We start from the raw sequence: 23,054 nt of genomic DNA on the forward strand, positions 1-23,054 counted from the left end.
CTCGCTTAAGTCTGTTTCAAATTTTGGACTTATTTTAATTGTCGTTGAACAGTTGCAATGCAAGCATACATATGTTGCGTTTGCCATATCACGGTGTGACTGACTGGTGGCCAAAAGTTGTCAGCGCCTCCTGGTGGTGCCGGCCGGCGGCGCTGCTACAGTTGCGGGCTCAGCTGGGGGAAGCGGACGGCGGGCGTCCTGGTGGTGGGGCCGTACAAGCCCAGGTTTCGGGCCGCCGCCGACTTCTTGGGCAGCTTGACGTACGAGCCGGTTGAGGAGAGGGACGGCGTGGACGGGAAGCGTGTCTGGTACAAATCTTGAAGGGGTGCGGACGGCGTTTTGCACACTAGCGCCACCTAGTGACCTGTCATGACTGGTTTGTCTTAAAAATCACGTTCCATAAATGACGGCAATCTGGCTGACATCGCAGAACACTACGTCGTCTTCAGGCGCTACTCTGTTGCCATCTCCTGGTCAGTATGGGAAATGCAGCCGGTTCTTCAGTCAACTTACATTTTTTCTTCTATGTATATTTTATAATATTGCTACACAGAGAACAAAGAGAAAACTTCAGTCTGACACAAAGTAGGCCTTTATTGATATCGTATCAATACAATCAAGTACTTGTAGATTTTTGATAAGCAGGAGGGAAAAACAATTCCAAAATCAGAATGAGTGCATTTTATACTCACATTTTACTGCGCGAAAAGAAACGCAATAGCCTTGTGTGAAAAAAAATCTGATAAATGTATACATTGTACATTACACAAATAATAAAATCTCCACAAATAATCCTCAACAAACATAACACTAGGATGCTAACTACATACTGTAAATTCTATTAACTCAACAATGTTCTTGTTAAAGTTAAATCCCAATTATAGATTCTTGGCTTCGGTGGTCAGTTTTGGCATCCCTATTAAATTATCATAAATGTATAAATATCATTAATTTCATGTGCAAATGGGAATGGCCGTGTAATTATCAAATGCAACTAAAACAAAAATCCCTTCAAAACCGAAGCAAAGTATTATATATATATATATATATATGTTATATATATATATGTATATATATATATATATATACATATATATATACATATATGCGCATAGTGTGATAAGATGGCACTTATTGTCACTGCACACTCTGCAAGCAAGTGACATTGTCTACAAAACACAAGGACAGAGAATAATAACCACACATGATTCACATCACCATTTCATATGTCAAAAATAGAAGGCTAGCAAAATAAGCCAACATACAGTACATCACGAGCCTTGAACTGCCTTGCAGACTCACGTTACAATAATGACTCATAGCATTTGCTTGTTTGCGTTATGGAGACAAACTGGACAGATACAAGTGCATTTTTTTTTTTTAAACGTTAAAAGAAGGCAGAAATGCAAACACAGCATGTATCTTTATCTTGAAGGCTTCAATCAGCAGAAACGAGTACAGACTGACTCTCTGGCCTACCCACCTGACAAAGAAATCTGCCAGTGGGTTTGTTAAAAATTACATAATTTGCATTTCACAACCTGCAGGGTTCGGACTCCCTTTACGAGTTCACAGAGTCGACGTGGAATTATTTGCATTTGCGGCTCGCTCTACTTTTTGTTCTGAAACATCTTGTCAACTTTAGAAGCAGTGACTTGACAAAAAAAGCCTTCAATCAAATGCATAAATTCCACAACTCTACTTTCTCTGGCACCTAATGACGAAATGTGTAAACATGATTGACACATCGTCAATTACATGAATATAGCCATGGGATGTCAAGTGTTTGCTGTATATTGAGATTGCCTTTTTTTTGGATAGTTCAATTCAATAAATTAAGTAAAAAGAAAAAAAATGTTTCAAATGTAAGAAAGCAACCATGAGAAAACTGGATTAAAGTAATTTAGCACAAGTGAATGTGATGTTCCATTTTTTTTTTTTTAAATGTATGTTGTACTGATGCTAACTTGGCCAGGATTGTCATTCATGAACTAACACATATTTGCCATCTCTCTTAAATGTCAGGTGATTTTGGTCCTGTCGGCATGTGGCATCGAACGATTTGAGTTAAGGCACCCAACAGTCTGACTAAATTAAACAACAATAACAAAAATAATAACAAACAACAATAATTAACATAAAAAAAAATAACAACCCAAAAACACATTTGAATGACAACAATGCAAACGACACAGAATAAAATTCCTTCCTCCCCCTTTTGAAATGCTCTTATTGTGATTTCGACTTTCTCTTTCTCGGCTGTAAAGCAGACAAAAACAATGACAGGAATATTAACTACTGATAATTTTATTGTTTTGGGAAATGAGTATGGCTGCAAGTATCTTAGGTTTTGGTCTGCTCCGAGGAGCTCATGGTTGGACTCCAGCAGAAGGTTATGTGGGGCAGAGCAGGAATCCTGAGAACGAGGAGTGGATGTACTCGGTGGAGTAGAGACCGTTGGCCTGATCCGAGGGCATCTGGATCCAGACCTTGTCGCCTTCTTTCAGCTCGAGGACAGCACTGCCGGACGCCTGGTCCATGTAGCCTTTCTTGTATTCATCGTAGGTGTAAGTAGCTGGTACATTGTTCTTGTACAAGGCTACCCACAAGCTAGTTCCCTTCACATGCACGTGATACGCAAAGTAGTAGACACCCGACAGGGGAGCAGTGAAGATGCCGCTAGCGGGATTGTAGGCATTTTGCCCGTTGTACAGAGTCCGGTCAAATATTATTGGCATACCGGAGGGAGGGAAAGGCTTGGAGAGGATGGCCGTGAAGGCTGGCGCTAACGAGGCAGAGAGCGGAACTTGACTGTACGCCGGACCCTTGCGGTCTCCCGGCACTTCCCCCCCTTCCAGCTCGGAACCTGTTGGACCCGCAACGACTGTTTGGCCATTTCCCGGAAGACCTGGGGGACCCGGCGGGCCCGGTGGGCCGGGGTTACCGTTAAGTCCAGAAGGGCCTGGTTTCCCCGGAGGACCTTGGGGACCAATAGGCCCTTTCTCCCCCACTTTACCCAGTCCTGGAAGCCCTGGTAGTCCAGACTCACCCTTCAAGCCAGGGGCCCCCTGTGGTCCCATGGGACCCATAGGCCCCTGAAGGCCAGGGATGCCTGATTGGCCCCTGGGGCCAGGTGTTCCCATAAATCCAGCCTCACCTTTAGGTCCCTGAAGACCTGTCAGCCCGGGATTACCTGGGAGACCGATATGTCCTGCTTCACCTTTGGGCCCAGGTTTTCCAATTGCTCCATTTGGACCAGGTAGTCCTTTGTCTCCAGGTATACCAGGTCTTCCTGCATTTCCATTTGGACCTTGGTCACCTCTGAGGCCAGGCAGCCCTGGAGGTCCTTGGGGCCCGAGTTCTCCCTTGAGTCCTGGCATGCCATGTTTTCCAGGTAGTCCCATGGGACCGTGGAGTCCAGGGGGTCCTGGTTGTCCATTAAGACCTTGTTCGCCAATTGGACCCACCATTCCTTGCTCTCCTTTGTCTCCAGGTAGACCAGTCAACCCAGCATGGCCCTTTTCTCCTTTGGGTCCACTCAAGCCAGGTTTTCCAAAGCCTGGAGTACCTGGAAATCCTGGGGAACCCCTGAGGCCTTGCTCACCTTTTTGACCTATGTGACCTGGTGCTCCTGGCGTTCCATCAACTCCAGGCTTCCCTATCCCAATAGGACCTGGTTGACCTTGTAGACCTGGAAGCCCAGCCTCTCCTGGTTCCCCTCGATCCCCTGGAAGTCCCTGATCACCTTTAGGGCCGAACAGTCCAGGCAAACCCTTTGGTCCGGGTTTGCCAATGCCTGGAATACCAGGTGGTCCTGCACTACCTTTCAACCCAGGGGGACCCCTTATACCAGGGGGCCCCGGTGTCCCGTGTCCATTCTCACCTTTAACCCCACGCTCACCTGGAGGACCAGAAATACCTTTTAATCCTGGTTCTCCCCGACTACCAGGCGGGCCCCTAACACCTGGAAGCCCAGGTTTCCCATTCAAAGACAGGCCAGACGGTCCTGGAAGTCCCGGCTGTCCCGGTTGACCCCTCAGGCCCGGTTCACCACGAGGACCAACCTCGCCATTAGGTCCTGGCATCCCCTTTGGTCCAATCTTTCCTGGTAGTCCTGGGAGTCCTGGTTTACCAATCCCTGGAAAGCCAGGAGGCCCTTGAGGACCAGGCTGCCCGTTGAGGCCGGGGTTCCCAAGTCCAGGTTTTCCTGGAATTCCTGGAGGACCGGGTGGTCCTCTTGGTCCGGGTTTGCCTTGGGGCCCTGGCTCTCCCTTTACATCTACCATGGGTGGCCTGTCTAAAAAAAAAAAAAAAGAAAGAAATAATTTAAAAAAATAGTTAATTAGTTAATTAAACATGCAACTTTTAAGCTCAAAATTGCACCTATAAATTGACATTTTTAAAAACTAAGACCAAAACGTAAAAGGCCAGAGATCCAAACTGTTGTTTTCATCAACAATGACGAGATTGACTTAATGTTGTACACACTACGTACAACCGCTAGGTGGCAGTAAAAGAAAAGTATTTGTCTGACTCATATATTGATCACATATTTGATCACTATTGTAAACGCTATCTTTGAATGGTGGTGGTGGGGACGAAACAAAGGGAATCGTGGAAATCATTTTCATGGCCCTGAGAATGATTTTGATAATAACAAAGCACAATTTAGGGATTACTGCATTCTAACCTGACTAAACGGAATTGTATTTCTTCCACGAACCCTCCTCCCCCTTCCCTGCTCCATCCCAGAACTCAAGAATGCGAGACAAACAACACAGAAACAGCATCCAGATGGCTACTTTGGGTCACTTCTACAAACAAGGTGCACTCAGACCTCCCAAATGCTGGACTGGAGGATTCTGAAAAAAAAAAAGCTAACATGCCGATTGCCGCAAAAGGCCAGAGCACAACTCACCGACATAATGTCCCTTGCCCTCTCTGAACGGTGGTCCGACGGGTCCTTTCATCATGGGTTGCATGTACTTCATGTGAGTCATGGGGGGGTAGCCTCCAGCAAGGACACGACCCCCTAGCATCAGGAGCACACAAACAAGGGCCAGCAGCATGGTGGACAGCATCCCAGGCATCCGATGAACTGAAAGAAAATGACAGGTCAAAAATCCACCAGAGATGCATTTTTTGTTTGTTTTTTTGCTGACAGATGATGTGCGATGCTTACATTAAGCTTGAAACGGTCTAAGCGCCAAAGAAAACAGCTGAAGTGAAAAACTCAACGTTGTGCCTCCTAAGCGAGGAACGGACGGATTAGTCGGCCTTCAGAAGTGTACAGGGGGATAAGAGTTACTAAACAAACACGACTATTAGCGCTTATGAGAGCAGGAAAACCATATGAGCAACAAGGACACACACAGATTTTCATCTGCATATATTTGGTCAACCTGTGATTTGACGCCGCCGCTGACAAAAAGCCAAGATTCTCTTGACTCAACTTTTTTCGAAGGTGTTTTCATTGCCACATCTGCGCCGAGATCAGGTCTGTTTTATAGCTTGGCGTTCGGTGCCGCCGTGGTCGATTTTTTTCAAGCAACCGCACGAGCTCGACAGTCCAATTCTTGTTTTACAGTCGTTCAATAAAAAACTTTGCCTGGGTCACTGAGCATTTTTAAAGAATTAGTCACACGTCTGCAGCCTCCCCCTGCGACTAAACACCGATCAAACTGAATTGATAGTGAAAGTAAGAATGTCAAGATGGCAGAGATTACAAGAGAAGTTTTTGGTGTGGCGTTTTTTTTTCATTTACTGGAAGACTTTCAGGCTGGCTGGCACATAAATATGTCTGGTATGGGGTCTGCGGTTTTGGTCCAAGTGTGATTCATCAGGAGATCCCAGGTACCCGCCACCCCGCCGTCGACTCGCTGCTGAAATCAGCAGCACCGGAGGTGAAGCGACTCGACCTTCATTTTCGGATCCAGAAGACGCAGCTATTTCCCCAACCGCAAGCCCGCCGGGAGATAAACGCTACACCCGGGGTGAGGATTCGGTGTCACGTTGAGGAGAAAAGCTGCTGTATTTGAGCGGTGCCTCGATTGGAAGACATTTTTTTTTTTTTTTTATACATACAGCTATGACCTTGACCCTAATCAACCATGATCACACGCAACAAGTTACGGGTGGTCTAACTGCTAGTCCACCCCAACTATCCTCATTTAACATAACATTTGTGTCTTGGGAACTTTCAGCACCAGGCGGAGGAAAAAAACACAAGTCTAGACAAATGCATAATAATGGATTTTACAGTTTGCCGAAGAAAAACAGAAGCGGACAAATCCGATCGCTATCAGTCAACGGGGATTTTGAATATGAGCACCATTTTGATGTTTCAATACTTTTGGAGAGGACTACACGTTCCATTTGAATATATTCTATGCGAAAAGGAAAAGACGGCACACCTCATTTAATGGAGAGGGGAGTCTCATCGTACTTTTTTTTCGGGTGGGGGTCGCGTTTCGGATTCCTCCAGGTTAGCAAAAGTTGAGTGGACGCTGATGGAGTGCGTAAATGGAGGCAATTGAAAAGGAAATAGTAAGTGGAGAAGAACGCGTGAGGACAAGGACAGTGTGGAAAAAACAGATGGGGGTCTACTTGAGGGGTTTGGCCTTCTTCGTGACATCATTTGTAATAGCCTCAGTTGAGTACAAAAGCAGATGCGCTATTTTTAAAGACGGTCGAGCAAAAAAGAAAATTATTTGTCGTGGTGCTTTATGAAGTCAGTTGATTCATCGAGTTCATTGGAAGTGGAAAAAGGATGAAGTACAGCCAAGGATGGCTTCCAAGAGGAACGTCCTCATTGCGGTTTTGCTTCTATCAAAGGATTTGCAACGCTGAGCCCGTCGCAAGCCACTAACAACATGATGCCGTGTTAGCGTCCTCTGCCGTCTGAAACAGCCTCGCATGTGCCAAGCAAACAAAAACATGGAAGGAAAGAACTTTTTTTTTTCAGGTTGAAATGGAAAGAAAGGGTTTAGTAATCAGTGGTGGAAATCTGAGGCTCAGGCTACTGAACGACATATTGAGCTATTGTTTGATCATTGTTCTATTAGAAGAAGAAGCTGATATAAAGTGACACAAGATGGTCTTGAGTGAAAAAGAATTGACTAAAAAGTGCCATGGGCTTTTCCAAGAATGCTGCAACCAGGAAATGAGCATTGGAGCCTGGGAGCTCTCTGCAGGGCCGTCCGTGCGCGGAGGCGAGCCAAAATGCATCCTGCGCAAATCGTATTACACCGCTGCCAATCAAAATACAGCAGGATTTTGTTTTTATGATTCATTCGCTTCAGAAAGTTTGACTAAAACCAAAATGTACAAAATCCAAAGCAAGATTTTCTATAGGAAGTAATGTAAATTCAATTAATCCGCTCCAGACATTTCACAATATGAACAATATATTTGACATATTGATATAAAAAACTATACTTGCAGTCGCTGTCAAACTATTTTCGATTAATTAATCAGTCAAAGCTAAGCTAGCACTTTATTTTGAAACTCAGAGTTCACTGTAGCGCATTGAGCTCAAATTCTTCTTCGCCCTTAAATCCTTATTATTATTCTTTCTCGTTGAGGTCTAAAAGAAACTTGCTGAAATAACTTCCAGTCGGAATGGAAATTCAATGAGCTGAATCCCAGTTGAGCTCCATTAGCTGTTGATTGGCCTTCTTTTGATTGATCACTTTGTTAAAAGGCTGCCGACCACAGCTGAATGCTTTAGTCTCCAGGAGAAAAGAACCCACAAGAACCCCCCCCCCCCCCCCCCCCCATCCAGCTCACACGCAGGAGGGGCTCCTGCACCTCCCATCAGGGTCAGTGGACGACTTTATTAGCTCTTCGCTATAGAATACTTTACCAGCACTGGCCTCACTCCTTCCAAACTCATTCGCATGCTCGGAACATAAACTCGTAGTACAGTACACGTTTTTTTCTCGTGGAAATGCACCAAAAGACAAATTATTTATTGTTGATTCACTGCTGATTGTTTTCTTGATATCAAATGGAGACAGAGAGAGTCTTGAGGTTGCCAGAAGCAATAATTAAACTCTGCTCAACACAGAGGAGGAAGCAAAAGTGTGTGACCAAAAAGTTGCCTTGACGCAAATGGTGACCGGGTTTATCGTCCCCCCGCTGTGTGATTTATGACTTTGCGCTTCTATTCAAACCAGATCTCCATATTTGATTTCTCGCCACAGCGGAGACATCTGGAGATACGCAACGGGGTGTTTTCAGTTGTTATGTTCGAGATCAAAATCTAAAAATAAAGTCCATCAACGAGTTATCAGTGCATATTTGTAAAATTATTCTCAAGCAGCAAAGATGTTGCACGTATGTTGCAGCTGCAAACTCGAAATAATCGGGACAAAATGTGTCTGGGTTTTCTTGCCAGAATGTCATATTTGACTGCTATTCATCTGCGAAAGCATAAAAAAAAAAAAGGAATTTAATGACGACAAAATTCCCATAATTGTGCTGCTTTGAATGAACTCGGTGCGCTTGTTTACCTGGCTCATGGAATTCTTGCAGCGCCGCCAAGAGCCAATAAAAAAAATGCACAGCCTCTCCAAGGCTAGACACGATTTCAAATCCTGTTGCGGTGACGGAAGAGAGCTGTTTGCTTCACGCGTTCATCATCGAACGCAACTTGGCAAGACGCTCCGCCCGGCAGCGTTTGATGCGAAACATATTCACTCAATCCTCTGTTATCCATTTACAGCTCGTGCTCAAACATCTCCGGGATGGATTTAAAGGTCTGCGCCCGGGGAGGAATGCGACCCTCAAGCACTGTAAAAACAACCTACTACTAATCTTCACTTTGAACTTACTGCCTCTGCTCCCACTTCACACTTCTTGACTGCTCATCCGTTTATCACCTGTCAATCAAATCCCCTCCCTCCGATCGGATCGCCATGACGTCATAGGAAATATCGCTAATTATTAAGTTGGTCATTCGCCGGGATCAGGTTTGCGCGCGCTGTCACTCTTCATTGCTTTGCGGTGGTGCTTTACCGCAAACACAGAGAGGTTTTTTTTTTTTTTTTTTACAAGGATCTTTGCGGAGGGAGTAATAAATATTAATTTTTATAAGACTGGGAAGGAGACGCACTTCCCCTTCGGCTCAGTTTAAGAAGTTAATCCAGATGACGTGATGGTGAATAAATCACTGGTCTGAGTTTATTGCGCGGATGTCACTCAAAGGGGGAATTGCAATTCCCTTTTATGGGATGTTTCCAGATTATTCATAAAGAATTTTAGGGGAAAAAAAATCTGAAAACATGCGTATATGTTAAAAACCTGCTTGGGTCCTTGACAGTGTGAACATTTTGTTTATTGTTTTGTTTTGCAAGTCAATCCCTGACCTCGCCTTGAGATACAAGTTTAATTTGTACTGTGACCACGCTCGTAACTCCAAACACCCATCTCAAACTATCATTCGTGGATAAATTGGTCTGCTTGGAGCAGCCAACCGTTCAATCTCGCTCACGCCGCTCTTATCTCAACTCACTACTGTATTCAGATAAAAAAAAAATGAATCACTTCAGAAGCTTCCAAAAGCAAATCAGGATTGGATTCTCTCTGTCATCAATCTGAATGTAAAATAAAATAAAAACCAGGTGAGCGCATGCATCATCTCATTCCTCCAAACTGCTGCCCGAGTCACAAAATATTAATCCGCCACCAAACGTGACGTCGCGCAAAACGCTCAACACCGACTGCCGTGTGTTTATTGTCACAGTAGCGGGGAAAAAAACAAAACAAAACAAAAAGTCTTTTCAGCTGCACTTGTTTTTTCAAGCCCCTTTCAGGTCTCCACATTCGTCCTGATGAAACTGATGTGGGTCTTCAAACTGCTACCAGATGGAGAACTTGAGACCTTCCCAATTGAGCAATGCCAGGGTGCGATATCTTCATCAAAAAATGACTGATCTTTGCTCCGAGTGGACTTAAAAAAAAAAAACTCATCGGGAGACATGCAGTCAAATTGAGGAAGCTAAGATGCTGAAGCTTTAGCGACGTCTCCGTATTTGCGCTTGGCCAGCTATGTTAACACAGCTCGTGGTATGAGAGTTGTGTTTAGATGGCTTTACGCAGCCCCCTCATCCAAGAGCAGTACAAATAGACCCAAACGTCGGAATAACACTTGCGGGAATGCAAGGCGGCATAAAGTGCTTGTTGGCTTTGGATGAAGATTTGAGATCCGAGGCTGACGGATAAACTCGCCCCCGTGTTGCTGTGAACATGCTCGTCACGTTGCTGTTTTCGCTCCTCCCCCTTGTGTCTCCGCTTTGGAGAATGTATTACAACGTCTGTGGTTTCTAATCGTATGACTTTAAAAAAAAGCACTTTTCAATAATGGCTGCTTGCTCCCCACTTGTGCGTGTACAGTGATCCCTCGCTACTTCGCGTTTCGTTTATCGCGGCTTCACTACATCGCGGATTTTTTTTTCCAAATTAAAAAAACATTTAAGAGTCAAAATAAAACTTCTAAATTGAGGAAACATGTGTCTAACCTTTAGGACAATGTAGTATTGCTCCAAATGTTTGTTTACATTCCTTTAGAAGTCCGTTGTCGCGTGTTAGCACGATCAGGAATTAGCATCTTTCCGCTAACTCGTTAGCCTGCCCAGTACTTCTTGTTGGTGACGGTACTTCGCGGATTTCTCTTATCGCGGGTGGTTTTTGGAACCGATTATCCGTGATAAATGAGGGATTACTGTATTTGTCAAATGTGTGCCTGAAACCAACTCAAATGGCGTCGCGCAAGCTAACTGCTACAGTTTGCTTATCACATAAACACAGATGTGTAATCACGTCTCGACCGATAGGGGAGACAAAAGCCCCGGCATCTGGGTTTACATGAGGATCTTGCCAATGCAGATTTTCTTGAGTGCTTCTTTTCTCGTTCTGCCGACCAGATGATTCAGCCAAAGAAATATCACCTTGCATTATTTTGTCTGGTTGTCTGTACTGTCTGTGTGTTTTTATCGTCTACCCTCCCGAACAAAATGCTCGCTGCATTGAATGATGAAGGCAAGTTAAATTCCAACATTCATCCTGAATGACAGAGAGAGAGAGAGAAAAAAAAATACTTGAGGAGTTTCTCCACGTGAAGTAAATTCGAGCCTTCCCGGCAGAAGCAGTTGGAGCAAATGATGAGCCATAGCCGCTTGGAGACTTCCATGAACTTTTGTCATCACTGCTACCGGGAGAGGCGTCTTGTAGATTTAAAAAAAAAAAAAATAGAAGAGTGACTGGATCTGGTATTTTGAAAAACTGAATGAGAATGTTATGAACGACTTAGCTGATTGCTGCAGCTTTGAGGTATTAAGCCAGCTTATTGCAAAAACGAACCGGGTGTTCCCGAAGGAGGTAAACAAAGAATTGGAGTCGCACAATCCAGGCAAAACGAAACCCACCAATTGCGTGTTTCTCTTGTCAAAGGCTCAAATCGTCGGGCCCGATCAAAGGCGCCACATGCTTCCCAACAAATCCAACGCTCCTCCTCCTGAGTCTCCTTTTTTCTATACTTCATCCTACTCTTGAACTTTTAATTTGTAGGGATAAATATTCTTGATGTATACTCAGCCTAGTGAACACTCCCCCCCTCCCCCTCCCTATTGTTCCCCCTGCTGATTACAGGAAATGATTAAAAGAAAAGCTGCAAAAAAAAAAAGGACTGGTAGTGTTGTACAACGGCCGGCCTAATGCCGAGGAAGGTTGCACAATAAAACATGTTGCTCAACAGGCTCAGTCTGCACAGAGAGCCTTTAGTTTCCGAGCCAAGGCGAGGGAGAAGGAACATCCTGCGGCCGGCCAAGCAACAATCATGGGATATCGTAACGTCTCAAGCTCAAATTGGCTGTTTTCTTAAATTGTCAAACTTCTTCAGCGACTAATTCAACGCGGGGCCACGGTGGGCAGAAATGGCTACACACTTGAAATTGGACAAACCGCCGCGTAATAGCTTATGACAAATCTATATTTTTGAGAAGGAATACCACACAACATGTCCGCCGGTTTACTTTAAAGAATGAATTGGCTTTGTGTTCAAACCTTGGTGGGAGGTGAAATGGAGTCAAGTTGGATTTTAGATGTGGACGAACTCTGTTAGGAGTTAAAGGGCAGACAGAAAGCGATCCGGATAACACAAATGTCACTCGAACATCCATCCACTGCTGAAATAAAACGGCTTTTTTAAATTATTCCAACAGCGTAACACATTTTCTTTCCCCAACAAACTGCCTCACATGAGTCTAAATCGGGCTGAGACTTAAACAATAACAAAGTCTGGAGCGTTTCAAATGGTCCCGAAAGACCTGTTTCCAATTTCTTAGCCTCTGACCCGTCTCGAGACGGATCCGTTCAGCCTTCTGCATCCAAAGCGGAATAATAAAAATAAACGTAGGATGAAAAGAGGGATTGTATACAACTCAGGTGCTGACCCCTGTTACGAGTTGGCCGTAAAATGAAGGGCAATGAAGTGAGCAAGCTAAATAAATCTACCTGTGTAGATTTTACGCATGCTAATTTCCACGGCTAACATTAGCCTGTGCACGTTTTTGGGTTTGGTGACTAAAAGCAATGTCTGGCACTAAAGAACACTTTATGTGTAAATCAGGATGGAAAGATTGGAAGGACTGGAAGACGTGTGGAAGGAAGTCAAGAAACAAAGCAACGATGAAAGCCTTCCACTTTTTCCTGCTTATGTCTGCTAAGCGAGCCTAGCGATAAGCTTCACAGAGCATGTTGACAAGTCGCCTTTTAGGTGGGAGAGACTTAAGGCTCAAGTCATACTGGGAAAAATGACTCCATTCACTCAAAAACAAATTCAAGCGATTAAATCTGAATGCACTTGGCAGAGAAGTACAAAGTAAAGCTTGACGTGTATTCACGTCAACGGCAGCGAAGGAGTTAATGGAGTCAATGTTTCCATTCCACTTCCGAGCCATTCTTCAGTATCAGCAATAGAATGGAATTAAAAAGCCAATGCATTAATGTGGCTGTAATTACGGGCAAAAAAGTATTCTGTCAGGAAAACGCTTTGAAAGAAAGCATGAGCCTTGGCCGGGTTCTGAAAGCAGGGACATGTTTTCACTCTGGCGGAGTGTGTGCGTGCGTAAGCGCACGCGCGCATGTGCGTGTGTTAATGGTTTCTCGATGTGTCAAACACGTTTGTGTCGACAGGAAAATAAAACGGCATCCCATTGGAAGATGAAGACGTGTTAATGAGACCGAGTCAATCTCACTGATTTGCAATGGTGGTATTGACTAGAAATGACTTTTCAGGCACTGAAATTATTTTTCCGTTTGTTTGGAGCGTCTGAAGTTTCCAAACAAAGCAAATAAGTGCAGGCAGGTAGCTACCTCACTTGCAAAATGTTCAGAGCCAGGCTAAGGTATAAACAAACTAAGCACCTGCTAAAAACCTCGCAACCACTAGAGGGCGTCCAAGAGCAATTATAGTATATTATTGTTGCTCTTGCATCTTTTTTAAACCAAACAAATGAACCGATTGACCTTTTTATGGTAACTTTTCTGGTTCTATATTATTTTAGGGGGGGGGGCACTTATAACGCTGCCCTCTTGTGGACTAAAGGTGCGAACGCCTTATTTATTTTATTTATTATTTATTATAAAATGCAGTCAATTCATTTGACTATAAAGTTCTCATTTTGTCCAACAAAGGTGGTAATTTTAATATATTTATGACTTATTTTGACCCCTCTTTTTAAATGCTTCCTTTGCTATGACATCACTTTAGCATGTTCTATATGTGAAAGCGAAGAAGACGAGTTCATCTGGTTGAAACGTGTGCCTGCACTTTTAGGATTGGCCGCCTGGCGAGCACACATTGGAGAACATGCCAAACAGGTTGCCGTGGTTACGGCACCATACCGCAGGTGCGTTTCCGCGACAAAGAATGCGAGTATCATCAAAAGAACAATTCAACACAAGCTCTGAATTACGAGTCAACGCAACGGAGGGTCCTAAAGCCCTTTACTACTGCAGCGAAACTCGATTTCCACATGGAGTGTCATCTCGAGGCATGCAACACACAGGCCGGCGCACATCCAGACGAAACAGATGGAGGCTGCCAATTGTTTTTTGGAAATCACAACTCGAGTCCGCTCACTTTTCCAGCGCTTGTCCCCTTTCTGTTACTCTCATTCTACACTTCTCAAAATTGTGCACTCCCCCAAAAAACCCCAACAACAACATAGGAAATATGCAGATGCCTGGGATGTTTTTTGTTTTTTTCCTTTTTAATTTTCCCCCTCACACTCTTGTCGGGACACCTGAGAAGTCAACAACTTCACCTCCTGTTTGCAATAAACGGATGTCGTTTCAATGGAATGCGGTGGCGCTTGCCAGTGGCGTCCCCGGAGGATGCAGCGAGAGAAGCGGTGTTGAAAAAGAGAAGAGCAAAAAAATAAAATAAGGGCCACGTGTTTGTGGCTTGTTTGTTTCTTCACGTCCGACCAAATAGATACCAAGCCTCACGATGGAATCAAATGTATCGAAATGTTCCACCTAATTCAACATCATGTTTATGGACACTAATTTAAAAGTTTGTTTTTGAGAGACAGCAGCTGACAGGACAAAACGATGGAGCAGGTTGGAATGGGCTTACCTTTTTCTGCTCAGAGTGTTCAAAGGTGGCAGGAGGAGCAACACAGGTGTGATCTTCAGGTGGATCTTCTCGTCTACCTTCAGCCACGTGTGTCTCCCATGGGATGGGGTGGCATCAGATGTTCAATGAAGCCCCCTCTGGAACCTTAAACTGGTCCAGCGAAGAAGAAAAAAAAAAAATTTTCAACCACAGGTGCAACAAGCTGCCTTTTAAAAGAGGAAAAGAACAAAATCAATCCATGAGTTTTTTTTGGGCTGAGTGAGAATGTGATGGAGTTGGAGGAAAAAAAAAAAGAGGGGGAAAATCCTCTCTGTGCCCCGTTGAAGGAGTCCAGACGAAGGTCTGGGGAGCACCTTCCCAAACTACGCTCTCCCGTACTCCAGGGTGGAAAGTAGGAGGGAGCAGGGAGAAAGAGAGAGAGGGAGCAAAAAGTGGCAAAAGTCAAACTCTTTGCTGATCAAGCACTCAGGTAGTCCCGAGCTGAAAGGCTGAGGGTCCGATCAGGGTGCGCTCCCAAAAGCACCACTTATAACCGGGGGGCCGAGCACCTCGTTGGACCAATCTCCCTGGTTTACTTCCTCGATCCCTCGCAGGCTTATTTTGGGAAAAGACAGACGGGATTGTTCACCCCCCTTGGTACAAAAAGCGAGTGTCTGCGTGCCGGACGACGAGGGGAGTGTGCAGGATGGGGTGGGGTAGCCTTGAGAGGAGGGCCAAAAGGAAAAAAAAGACGTCAAACCTCCCCAGAAATCATCCCAATGCTGCTGGGATTCAACGTGTAGATTTTGGCACTTAGCAAGCCCGAGATGTTAATCCGAAAATCTCCCCGTTTTTTTTCTTCCCTTGCCTGCAGCTCCAATGGGCAATTAATAATCTCCCGGCATGACATAACGCTGCATGGGAACCGCCGCAACGCACAGAAGGCCTTTTGTTGTTTTCCTCTCACAGCCCGCTGCTGCTGTTTGCGTATAATTGTTACATGATATCCAAATCTCTCGGGGTTAATCACCCCGAGCGATGCATTCGATAGCCCGGCTTGCCCGCCTAATCGTTCCATTGATTACCTTTTTTTTTTTTTGGTGATGACTTCATCAAGCAACATCAAATCAGAGCAATTCCCAACCGGCATTTTAGAGCGATTAGCAGGTGGACAAAATAAAATAAAAATAAATAAATAAATACATAAATACATAAATACACAAACAAATAAATACACAGTGTAGTTCCCAAAAAATTGGAAGCATATAATCGTTTAAAATATCACAAATTACGATTAAAAAACGATTATCGCCCAAAGGGATAAATGATCAAATCTATTCAAATGTTTTTGGGTCCGCACTTAATGAGCTGTTGAAATGGAATAATCTGAAACTAAATAAACCCGAGCCGTCACGTCTGCGAGTGTCGCCCTCACTGAATCGTTCTCTGAAGGTGGAAAGGGTGGAGTGACCAGATGCCCGATGATGATGTCATCAATAGGAGCCCTGTGTTGCTTTTAGGCCCGCCATTCATCCATCCCGGGGTGTGTGTTCCTGCGGGAACAAGTGGGACCTTATTGTTTGGCGCACTCCCTCTTTTGAGAAGGGGAAAAAATTGGAAAACACAAGCAACCACATCGTCTCCATAGCTATAGTCCGTTGAAAAAAAAATATATCAGAACTCCGGGTCAGCTCTTGGAAAAGTCCCACTCCGCTGTTACTTTTACAAGGTGAAACATTCCCGACAAGACGCACCTGACGATGTCATGGTTTTTTTTTCACCCCCCCCCCCAACTCAACTCTCCCTTTCATTCCATTCCAGCAGTTACGAGTGTCAACAAACAACCTGGCAAAACCGTTCCGTCGCATCACACAGCCTTGATATACGTCAAAGTCCTCCCGAAATAAGTCATGAAAGGCAGGTTGGCGGAACCGATACACTCCACCCTGTACACCACACCCACCAAACATAGACCGGCTATGTTTTCAAATTCGGGGGGGGGTGAGTCTGTTCTCGTCAAAGGGGTGTGTGTCCAAACTTTCGGGGTGAATGGTTGGCGTGTGTTGAAAGAGGGCTTGTGAGATTGATTCCAAATCACGTTAGGGTCAAACTCGTTTAAATTAATCTCACTCTGAGGAAAGGATTGTATGTTGATAATTGGTATAATACGTTTTAATCTAAGCCCAGATAACTCAGGGCCCACTTTGAATGCAACTGGGTCTCGAATTAAATTCAACCTTTTGGAAGGTTAAAGTTCACATGAGGACAGCAGGCGTTCGCTCTTTTCTCTCGGGCCTTTTATACGTCGCTAGTTTCCCACCAGCATGGATTGAAAAGAGCCATTTTTACTCAGGTGATGCGGTTCACCTTTGTTGTAGCCTCTCAAAGGAATGCCAGGCATTCACACGTGCACAAAAGAGGAAAGGAATTATCGGGTGGAAGAGGATGATGGTGTAGTCAAAGATGTCTGTCTGGTGGACAGGCAGCATGAGAACGAAGGAATGTTGCATTGAAAAAGCCATGGCACGTCATTGGGAATGTGATTTTATGTGCTGGATAAAAATTAAGAGCTTTCAAACCAAACTTGTCCAAGGAAATTCTTTAGTGAGGGTTTTGGGATTCTGCCATTATGCTCAGCTGGCACTGCGCTAGTGCTAGCGTGGCTATTTAGGAAAGTGAATAAGATATAATATGGATACAGATTGGAGGCAGCTGGATTTAGCTTTGGAAGTAGAAATTGAATTTTTGTGGCGAAAAGTCACATGAATGTCAGTAACAGAGACTCCCCACACTTCGCTTTTTAGCCCTGTAAAATCACATTATGATTTCCAAAAACACAAACACACTGTTCAAGTGTAATTTCCCCAGCAATTGACTTAATTGATATCAGTGAGGAAAAGATAATTGCAGCCCAAACAAGTTGAGACAAATTCAACTGATTGAACATAAGACAAATCTGTCTGCCGTTCACACAGTCCAGATTTCCCATGCCCCGGGCTCAAGATGTGTTTTATGCAAACAAGCAATGATTAGTTTAGCAGAATTCACTGAAGCAATCGCGTAGGCTGAAGCAGCTGTGAGCAAGACTGACCCAAAAAAAAAAAAAAGCAAGCAGCAACTCAAACAAGCACCTCAGTGTTGAAGGGAAGGATTACAAAAGGAGAACGCAAAACAGGAGTCGGTGATGCAAGATTTGCAGTAGGCAGACATGCCCAAGTTGAAAGCATACAAACATTTCAAAGTTCTCCAACTACCACAAGGGGGCGACAAAAGTTCCATATTGTGGGATCAACTCACCCAAAACGTATTTACAAATTACAAATGTTACATTTAATCTGCAAGATGGCCTCATCTAATTCTGACGTGAAATTTCAAGAGAGACTGAGCTGTGCCTGCAATCTTTTCCCTTGACCTTTGACCCCCTCACTAAGAAACGTTCCCATAGGCTTTTGTGAGGGCCTCACCGTCGTCCTCTTACTTTTTGTACGAGTCTGTTACAACAAACATTTGGCCACTTGACCTCGTGTTGACCTCTTGTCTTGTGTCTTTAAAGTGACACGACAGCATCAAATGGCGCGCACACACACACGCACACACACACACGGGGTCGGCTTCCGATTTATGACGCACCCTGACCTTGATGCTCACAGGAACCTCCTCCCTAAACAGCTGTTTCCGCCACCCACAATCAGCAAAGTAAGAAATCACGCCGGCGTCACCTCCAAATCGTCACGTGAGCCGCTTCGTATTTCCAACGCGCCATGTGCAAACGTTTCAAGAACACAAAACCCGAGACTCAGTCAGAACCATTTCTGAATTCTCAACTGTCAGGCGGGATCATTTTGCCGCCTTGATCACGCCGGGCGTACAAAGCGGGAACAAAGTGACCTTGTTGGACGAGGGTGCCGTAAAACCTTTTGCGTATAAGTTTCATCTATCACTTCAGTTTTTAATGAATGACCTCCACTTGTTTCTTCACGACAGAAAAGACGGAACTAAGACGGCATTTGAGTTTCTCCACCCAAAGGCACAAGTATTGTTTGAACTCTTCTTAAGTTTCCGGATTATGTACGTCACGATAAAATAACCCAAAAGTACTTGATGTTCTGTCCCAGAATGAAAATGTCATCGCTTCACCAAATCGATCTGCTTTGGATATAAAAGGCCGTTTTTTTAGTGATTCGATTTAAATAGCATGACGCTACAATGCTAGCTAAAAGATTTCGCCCTTCTGTGTTTTCTTTTTATATGTGAATGAGAACAGACAGCGGGCCTTTAGCTTTTCTTCGCTAACACGTAGCATCCAAACTGCCGCGGAGGACCACCCAAGGAGGCGTCGAGTCCTAGAACGCCGTCAAAACCTGATTCAGATAACGGGCATAACTTGCATGGATGGAGAGACAGATGTGCTCCAACAACAGCTTTACGAGAAACGACCAAGGGCCAAAGAGAATAAATTGAGATGTAGCAATGCGGTGCTTTGAAATAAAACGTTTGATTTTATTTCTATGGTGGGAAATGACGGAATACGAGGTGCGAGAAAAATGTCAGCACATTTCGTTTGGTATTTCTCCATTCTTTACACGTCGAATGTGATTTTTTCCAAGTTGTCGTCCGACAACACGGCGACTGACTTTTACCAATTAGCGCCTTCTTGGATTCCAAACGCCCGCTGCTCTGGCCTGTCCCTGTTTTGTACACTCTCGGGTGTTTATCTTCACGAGATGCCGGCTCGGGACATGTAGATTTCCTGCTTTGACTAGCCGCGAGCAGCAGGCGTGTCTTTTCTTTCCTGAGACAGACGTATAAACATTATTGTTGGAGCGACGGCCAGGAGCTCGTATAGGACAAGGTCAGAATTTTTCTGTCAGCTGCGCAGGTGTGGGAGCGAGCGAGCGTGTGTTCAGGAAAGACGTAAAAAGGGCGGTCTTGGGATTTGAAAATGATGAGAAAATAAACAACAGGGGATTACCAGACACATTGGAAAAGGTTGGGAACGATTCGTCATTAGTCATCCATCCAAATTATTTTAATGGCTTAAAAATGAAAGCTAGGTTCTTGAATCTTAGATGAGGGAACCGCTTTGTACTTAACTGCAATTGGTTTTATCTGGGAATCTGATCTCGTTTTTTCACGACGTCTCCATCTGGTGTCTGATGATACCAGTCCGGCAAATGGAGTTCGGAACCGATCTGGAAACGTTTGCCCTTGTTCCTTGAATCCAAGGACGAGCACGGTTCTTCTAATCTAAAGTTCCAGATCTTTGTTTCTTCTTAATCTACAATCACGACATCTCTCACATTCTCCTCTCGCTCGTCATCGGCTCCGTATTTCGTGTGTGTGTGTTTAAGGTTGAGCCCTCAACCCAACCAGCGGGGCTGTGGTCCGCTTTTAAACACTTCACATGGAGCTGGTTAGGAGGACATTCCTTCCATGGAGGGAATTTTTGGCACCCGGTGCCTGTAATGCAGAAATCATAAACGATGGGTCCGGCTCCATCGCATGGCATGGCACGTTGTGAGCTCCATATCCGACCTTCTTCTTCTCTTTCCTCCTCTACATTAGTTTTGTAACCTTTTACGACATCTCGAACACGAGTCCTGAGTGATGTGACCCAAAAAGGGATGGTTTTAAAGTACGTGTGTTCACAGCTGGCACGGATGTTTCAACACGAGTCTCCAGTGACCACTCGCGTCGGGATCTCGCTCCATGCAAATAAACACGGCTTGGAGGCACTTCACGTGCCTGAACATTTAAATAAGAGCAAATGAAAACAGTGCAGACTGGGCTCCAAAATAAATCGAGACATTTGATGCACTTTGATATATTTGCATCAGCTGTGGAAAAAAAAATTCATTCTTTGGCTAACATTTTTAATGTCAATATTTGGGATGATTTAATAAGATGCATTTGATGCTTGGAGTTCTTACCCTTCGCGATAAAATTTAATCTATTCGGGAGTAGGGGGGGCTGAGCCCTGTCGTGAGTACTTGATGCCATGCCTTCAACAGAACATGTCATAATCCCCAAAACACACAAAAATGCCTTCAAACTTATTCGACACTATTATATCTAAAAATTTAATTTAATCTTATTTTATTTTATATTTTAATTTCATAATTTTATTTTATTTTATAATTTTAATTGTAATATTATTACTATTATTAAATTTAATTTGATTTTTCTTATTTTATTCTATAATTTTAATTTTATTTTCTAATTTTAATTCTATTTTCTAATTTCATTTTCTAATTTATTTTCAAATTTTAATTTGAATAATATTACTATTATTAAATTAAATTATTTATTATAAAATAATTTTGTTTTGTTTTATTTAAATTGATCATAAAATAACAAAACAGATGAATTAATGACTTTATTAATGTTGTGAACTCTCCTGGGTTGGGTTTTCCAAAGGAAACAGCCAATCATAAGACCACTGAAAAACTGCTTGAGCAACACAATGGTGACCTTGAATCCCGCATGCTTTTCTGCATGTAATGATATCTAGATTAAACACAATATTATTGTTGGACCCTGGAAGCCAATCATGATTTCTCTCAAGCATGCATGGTAAGTGTGAACCGCCCCCCCCCCAACTCAGTATTTCTACCCACTTCCTGATACATTAATAGGCAGGAGAGGTGATGGTAATTAAAACGTTGAGGGAAAAGGACAACTATGAAGGTCAAACCATTCTTGACGACTCAATCCAGCCTGCAAACAAACCATTACTATGGCTCAAACTGTTGTCATCTTAGATTGTGTCTGCCAATAAATGGACCAAAAGCAACATTAGAAGAAGTCAACATGCAATCCTTCCAGACTTCCCATTCCTGTCTCTGGCACTCCGTCACAAGCTTGTTGATCCTACGGAGGCGGGTGCGTCTCCCAAAATTTTATCGTTTGAAAACACCACTAATTTCTTGAAACAATGGGAAAAGTGACATTTTTAGCACTTGGGAGTGTTTCGGGGCTCATTTTAAGGTTTTGATTGAAGAGCTGATTACAACATGACAGAATATTGCCCTGAACTTCCATCCATTCAGTAGCGGCCATTTGTCAAGTCCCAAAGTGACAGTTGACCTTTGACCTTTTGGACTTTTCCAGAAGCAAGCCTCTATCTGTTTTTCCTCTGCCGAACGAACGGGAGCACACAGGAACGTGGAGTAATCTGTCTGGGCCAGCGTGCAGGGTTATGCACGGGCTCACGTTGAGGCCGGCCTAATCACCTTTCGGATCAGCCGGGAGAACAGAGGAGACCCGTACCTTTTATCCCAAACCAAAGTCAACAAGGCGGGATTCCTGGGAAGCATTGCAGACATTCTTGAAAGCAAAAAAAAAGGGAGGGAAAGAAAAGAAAAGAGTCATTGAGCCTTCTCTCGCAAAATTTAAGAGCTCTGCTAAGGAGAGAGACGAGCGCACATGAAAGAGAGAAAATTGTTGCTATGGTAGAAGACACGGCACCTCCAAATCCACAAATAAGTCTGCACCTTACATTCCGACTTGGCCCAAACGGAGCTGGCGAGCCGCCTCCTGTTTTGTGTCGGGGCCCAAATTTTTCACTGTTGACCAGAGGTAATAAATGACTGGCTTCGCTTGGTGCTGTTTGCACAGATGGAGCACCTCCTTCACAACTGGCCACCCTTTTGCTGGTGCTATTTCCTCTCTGCCGCTTAGCCCGAGCTATCACATGCTAAGCAAACACCGTCACTCAACCCACACGCCAAGCACAGCAATGCTCCTGGAAGACGTATTTGCCCGCAGCGCTGGCCAAATTTATACCCATCAAGATTTATGGAAGTCATTTCGCACGTAGTATAAGTCCAAATATGTCTGTTGGTTTGTTGCGTTTCTCGTAAATATATTTGATTGCATGCCGCCATTACGCGTTGTTATGAGTTATGACCTTAGGCAGCGTGTGGTTAAAGTAGAAAACTATATTCCATTTAGGTATCTATATCTTACTGAATGGCTTTATTTAATTTTTTATTTTGTATTTATTTTATTTATGTTATTTATTTTATTTGATTAATTAAATTATTTTATTTATTTTGTCCTTAAAGTAATTATATTTCATTTAGGTATCGATAACTTACTTTTTTATTTTTTTATTATTTTTTTTATTTTGCAGCCCTAACAACTACCAGACAAATGTGAAAGTTATAAAAATGGTCAAACGGGACAACAGGTCATGTTGCTAAGCTATATAATCATACAAAGGCAATTTCTTATAAATTTCAAAAGAAACACGTCTCGTAAAAGGTTTATGTGTATTATCATTGCGGCTTGTTCCATCCAGCCATCTATCCCAAAGATGAATATTTCAATAAAGTTATGTCGAGTATTAAAGTACTCCATCTCCACACTCAAGACAGCAATCTTGAGGGCCAAAGCAGCGTGAAACAATCTGGAAATAGATCATGAAATATCA

At 43.7% G+C, this 23,054-nt stretch overlaps 1 protein-coding gene across 1 annotated transcript; it reads right to left on the reverse strand.

Moving 5' to 3' along the window:
* Positions 1-569: 569 nt before the first annotated feature.
* col8a2 (collagen, type VIII, alpha 2) lies at positions 570-15,321 on the reverse strand. Its single transcript, XM_037263900.1, has 3 exons — positions 14,642-15,321; positions 4,919-5,098; positions 570-4,297 (listed from the first exon to the last, which is right to left on the reverse strand). Exons 2-3 carry the CDS (start codon positions 5,088-5,090, stop codon positions 2,394-2,396), a joined length of 2,076 nt encoding a protein of 691 aa, XP_037119795.1. The 5' UTR covers positions 5,091-5,098; positions 14,642-15,321; the 3' UTR covers positions 570-2,393.
* Between the last annotated feature and the right edge of the window lie 7,733 nt (positions 15,322-23,054).

This window comes from Syngnathus acus, chromosome 11 (genome assembly GCF_901709675.1).
Source record: "Syngnathus acus chromosome 11, fSynAcu1.2, whole genome shotgun sequence".
NCBI lineage: Eukaryota > Metazoa > Chordata > Actinopteri > Syngnathiformes > Syngnathidae > Syngnathus > Syngnathus acus.